Raw genomic sequence first — 5,239 nt, forward strand, 5'->3', positions numbered from 1 at the left:
AGACGACAGCAGATTCACCAGAGACGCATTCTGTTTAAAAATGAAATTACCTTACCTCACAAACGGTCCACTCCGAGACAGAGAAAACTATTACTTCAAATGAACGCTCAAAGATCGGCTGAACTTTGATCATCAGAAAAGTCATTGTTTTAGGTGGACTCCAACTTTCACATGCCCTCTTTTTTATTTTTATTTCACTGGGGAAAAGCCGACTCATTACATTTGGAACTTCAGAGAAGGCTGACTAACTCACTGGCACTCTGAGAAAAAAAACCCATTACGTTTCATGGATGTGCAACTGTCAAACTTAATATCACGTGAAGGTAACGTCTTGGAAGAACACATGGAGTCTAAATGGAGTCTTCAGGCGGCTGTGACTTTGTGAAGGCGAGTCTAGTTTTGTACTGAATAATTTAGTTCCCGTGTCCAAACTAACAATCAGATTTTGGTTTTTTTAAATCACTTTCACTTGTTTTTTGTCATCTCACACCTGCATTTCTGTTGTTTTTGTTTTAAGCATCAGTCAAAAACAACCAATTTTGATTTATACCTGCAGGAAGCCATTTCTATAGATTTAATGATGAAACACTGTGTGTTTTTGTCCATCTGCTGACATCACTAAAAATAAAACATTTAAGGGTTTTAGGTCATAGGTTTGAAATCCAGTTGTTGGACTTCTTGTGTAGTGCAGTTCCCAAGTGGCTCAGCAGAGTGTGCTCTAAACACAGCTCACTGTTTTTTTGTTTTTGTTTTTGCTGTTAGCAGGCAAGCTAGCTTCCTTCTTGGTGGACACTTTTGACACTAATGAAATTGATGGACACTTCTTGTGAGGTCACAGATCCTTAAATACTCAGATGTTGTGACCTTAGCGCTGCCTCCTTGTTTTTGTGGACTACAACAGGAACGTGTTGTTCAATTGTGTAGTTTGTCTAACAAGTCGTTCCACTTTGGGTTCTTTAAGACTTAGTCTCCGATTGAGCAGGAAAGGCATCTTAAGCAAATTTTGAAACTTACAAAATGAAATCATGAACTTAGGAAATATAAGGAAATATATAATGGACAAAACTTTTTAAATATCACCTTTCGATGTTACTTTTTCTATTTAGTATTTACCAGTAAGAAATCCCCTCCAGAGTAGATCATGTGCACATCTGTAAATAAATGTGTTGAAAAGTTTAGTTTTTAAAATCAGAAACTTAGGTTGGATGTAGCCCTCTCCTTGTTTGTGAGCCACGGTGTGAGCCACACAGAAATGTACCGATGGATAATTAGCGCTGTTCAGTTGATGGTGTTTTCCAATTATGTATTACATGCCTCCAGCCTGAGGTTTACCAGACAACAGCCACATCACATGATCAGAAGCCTGTTTTTTTTTTTTTGATTCCTTCTTCCTCTCTTAGTTTTATTATTATTATAATCCACGATGTTGTAAATGGTGAAAGAATCTAAGGGTTAAAGGAAACAAGTGACGGTAGGGTCTTGATCGCTGAGGATTTGAACCAACACTCCACCAACAGCTCATCTCCAGGACTGCACCCTTCCTGTCAATCTCTCTAATTTCTTTGTCGCACTATTTTTTATGTCTGTCTCTTGAAGGTAATGTCGAAAATGTTTTTCTTTGTTTTTCGGTGAATTGATTCCTAATTAACATGGTCATTTGTTTTCTTAGTTTTTTTAATCAAGGTTTGGTGAGGACACTCTGTCAAAGTCTTGACGCCGGATGAATTTGTTTTTTATGAAAAATACACTCAGTACGTCGCAGCACTAAGACAGAGAAACGGTCCGCGCTCTTCATTTCCAGACGCCTCACTGAAAGCCTGTTGTGAGACTGTACATTTGTTTCTGTCTTGCCACCATGCCCTTTTTTCTGTACATAGGGTTTTTTTTTCAATAATTGTAATTGAAGAAAAAGAAGAAAAAAAACGTTTTCTTTGTAATTGTGAGTCTGTGTGACATTTTTGGTGTATACTTCTTTTACACCAATCTGTAAGTTCATACCTTTTTTAAAAAATTATAAAATTGAACTCTGTGTGTTTCTTTCATTAATCCTACCTTGTTCAGTATTACATGTACTTTAATTGTGACTTGAAATTCCAAGATGAATGAAATGGTTCATATTAAACTTTATTATCATTATTATCTTTAACTGCCTTGATACAATACAAATCCTCCAGCTGGGAGCCTTAAAAATACCTTTTGTCAAATAGAAAAAAAAATCCACATGATTGTATGAAACAACCTTGACACCTGTTCTTACATCAAATGCAAAAAAAATCTAGAGGAGCTGAAATAGAATTAATAAGTGGCAAACTTTAAGTTAAACCTAAGTTAAAACTGGCGAACATTCGCTGAATTTAACAAATGTAATTTAAGTTAAACCTAAGTTAAAACTGGCAAACATTCGCTGAATTTAACAAATGTAATTGTGCAAAACCAAAATTTTGATTCTGTTTATAAATGTGAGTAGATTTTATTGCTAATATTCAAAATAAAGTTATGTAAAATCAGGCAGCACATGGAAGATAACAAAAAGGTTTAACAGACTGGTGTTGAAGATTCACTCACTAATATTCCAGTGCAGTAGGTGGCGGTAGAGCGCCATTTTCCCACAATAAACGTCACGAGCTAAAACCGGAAGAGGGACGGCTTCATATATTTGATATGGCGCGGGAAGAGTCAGCGATGGAGGCGAACAGTGAGATCCACACAGACGACTCTCTTTCTCCGACTCTTGACCTGTACGAGGCCCAGTTTTTCGGCTTCACTCCGCAGACGTGTATGCTGCGGATCTACAGCGCCTTCCAGGACTGTCTGTGTGATATTTTACCCGTGGTGGAGGAGGTCTGTGTCAGGCAGCAAACCAAGGGCGAGTCTGACGACCCCGAGGAGAAGCTGCTCCGCACCCGAGCCCGAGAGCGTAGCCGAAAACTGCAGCAGTTTCTGGAAGATAAATTCAAGTTACTCGCCGAGCGGATGGAGACGTTGCTGAAGCGGTGCTTCACCGTGCCGCCGAACGTCCTGCTGCCCGAGGACCAGTCGCACCACCAGTACCCGCAGGACCTGAAGGTGGGTGCAGGCACTGGAAACAACCGTACATTTGTTTAGAACCATAAAATAACGCTCTCTGTCATTTGACTAGTGATGTCTGAAACTATGACCAAAAGGCACTTACAAGTATTTCCAAAACATTTTACTGTCGTAGACGTCATTTGTATTTATTTATTTATTTTTTTTACAAAAACCCAAGACACCAACAACTCTGTGGCCCCACAGTTCACACAATGTCACAATCTATACCCGTAAGTCACATCTAGTGCAATGGTTCTCAATCTCGGGTGCGCATACCACAGTTGTTACTTGAGCTCCCTCTAGTGGTACATGGAGGAATGTGATCTTTTTGTGCATGTTTCAGAACTAGATGGAAGTGGCAGTTGTTTGGCTCTGAATTATACACTCGTCGTCTTCTTATACTGTCTTATTGTTGGTCCTACCGTTGGTACTGCCGGAGAAATACTTAGTATGCGGTGCGAAAATGAGGAGAAAACCCATCGAGTGTTACAGTTTCAGTAAATCTACCATACTTTCTCCTGGAATATAAAATCCAACGTGTTTGGTGCGTTAGTTCCTGCTGTAGGTTGAATGAATGTGGTGTGAGACAGTAGTAAGTGTTTTCTCACGTCTCACTGTCAGGTTGTGCTGAGGCTGGAGTCGTCCATGACAGACCTGCAGAGAGCCTACGAGGCAGAGGTCTGCGCCAAACAGGCTCTGCTGGCTGAACTGCAGGAGCAGAGGGAGGTGCAGAAGGAGCTGGATGGCATCCTGTCGTGGGTTCAGGAGCTGCAGGGAGCCTGGGTGAAGGAAGGTAACGGCGACTTTAGTGAAAGTTTCCGACTGGTGATGGAGTCTGTAAAGAAACTGCAGGAGGCTGTTGGTGAGGTCTACGAGAAAAGTAACTCCCTGAACTGAACCAAATTGAACTGAACCAAACTGAATTGAAGCTTGATTGTTACCACCATCCATCAATGCTGATTGTTTTTTCCCATCTTATTATTTCTTATAGCAGCGAGTTGTAAATAAAGCAGTTTATACTCAGCTGGTATACTCTGGCTATTCCTCACGTCCTGTTGTTGTTTTACACTGACCACTGCTTTTATTCAAAAAGTTGAAATAGCATTTCTGGACATGGAAGTTCGACTGTTTTGCTTTGCGTACAGAAAACATTTGTATCATAAAATAATTAAGAACGGACTTTAATGAGAAACTCCATTATTTTATTGTCCTTTTTGTTCACTCACACTTTATATTGTACGGCAGATACGTGTTTATTACACTTGTTTATTCTATTGGCTTTTGTATATTTTGTATCTATATCTTTGTGCGCTGGCCTGGACAGGTGTGGAAGGGCCGTGTCAATAACGAATTAAAAAAAGTGCAAGACTCTTACTCATCTTCTATTGCTGCTTGTCTGTTACAAAAAAAAGGAAGTGAAAATGAAAAAAATAGTTGTTGGCCGTTTGGGGGGGGCACAGGGGTGTAACCCATCATTGCGTCATATCAGCTGGGATGCCTCGACTCCAGACGAATGATTGAATCGAAGTAATATTTCTGATAACAAAGCTTCACACACACACAGAGATATATCCAGGAGAGGGCGCTCCATCCACGGTAACGCCAGTTTTGTAGACCTGGCTTGATGATGTAATAAACCGTTCATAATAACTATCTGCCAAACAGAGAAATGTTTTATGACAATTATTAACAATATTCAGCTTTACGTAAAGATTTAATGTTCCAATGATGCATTAGGCAACAAAATGTTTTTAAAAAATTTCATCAACGAGATTCAACGAAATAATATTTGGTTTTAAGGTGATTGAATGTGTCGGACACGATTGAGCATTTTCTCCTCATGGCCAACAGAGGGCAGCAGCGACACATTTTGTGTATTAACGTAGAAATAAAATTGATTTGAATGAAATTGGATTATATTAGTGTGAGACACAGTGTGTCTCAGCATCTAAATCAATGTATTGTTTAAACTATTAGCACCTCTGCTAATATTGTATAACACAAAATCACAACGTTTGATTTATAAAATTAAACTTGTGGCCAAAAATAATTAAACTTTTAAGACTAATCTCATCCCAGAAACATTTGATAAACTATCATCGAAATGTTGTTTTAGTCTTGGTTAGTCAGGTTAGCTTAGCTTAGGTTAGGTGGTGTTTGTGTTCTTAGA

At 39.2% G+C, this 5,239-nt stretch overlaps 2 protein-coding genes across 2 annotated transcripts in view; both read left to right on the plus strand.

The window, feature by feature from the left end:
- The window catches only part of ppm1g (protein phosphatase, Mg2+/Mn2+ dependent, 1G), a 6,525-nt gene extending 5,695 nt beyond the window's left edge, over positions 1-830 (plus strand). The window contains exon 15 of the mRNA XM_008310550.2: positions 766-830. Within this exon, the coding sequence (XP_008308772.1) occupies positions 766-830 (65 nt within the window). The remainder of the gene's footprint in view (positions 1-765) is intronic.
- A 1,782-nt stretch (positions 831-2,612) lies between these two features.
- mis12 (MIS12 kinetochore complex component) lies at positions 2,613-4,443 on the plus strand. Its single transcript, XM_008310531.2, has 2 exons — positions 2,613-3,066; positions 3,691-4,443. Exons 1-2 carry the CDS (start codon positions 2,662-2,664, stop codon positions 3,964-3,966), a joined length of 681 nt encoding a protein of 226 aa, XP_008308753.1. The 5' UTR covers positions 2,613-2,661; the 3' UTR covers positions 3,967-4,443.
- The last annotated feature ends 796 nt before the right edge of the window (positions 4,444-5,239 follow it).

Source organism: Cynoglossus semilaevis, chromosome 5, assembly GCF_000523025.1.
Source record: "Cynoglossus semilaevis isolate Cse_v1.0 chromosome 5, Cse_v1.0, whole genome shotgun sequence".
Classification (NCBI taxonomy): Eukaryota; Metazoa; Chordata; class Actinopteri; order Pleuronectiformes; family Cynoglossidae; genus Cynoglossus; species Cynoglossus semilaevis.

Excerpts from the sequence above, each read along its gene's own strand:
- mis12 (XM_008310531.2), top strand. The coding sequence starts at position 2,662 with ATGGCGCGGGAAGAGTCAGCGATGGAGGCGAACAGTGAGATCCACACA. Across the intron at positions 3,067-3,690 it reads AGTACCCGCAGGACCTGAAG|GTTGTGCTGAGGCTGGAGTC; the intron begins GTGGGTGCAGGC and ends TCTCACTGTCAG.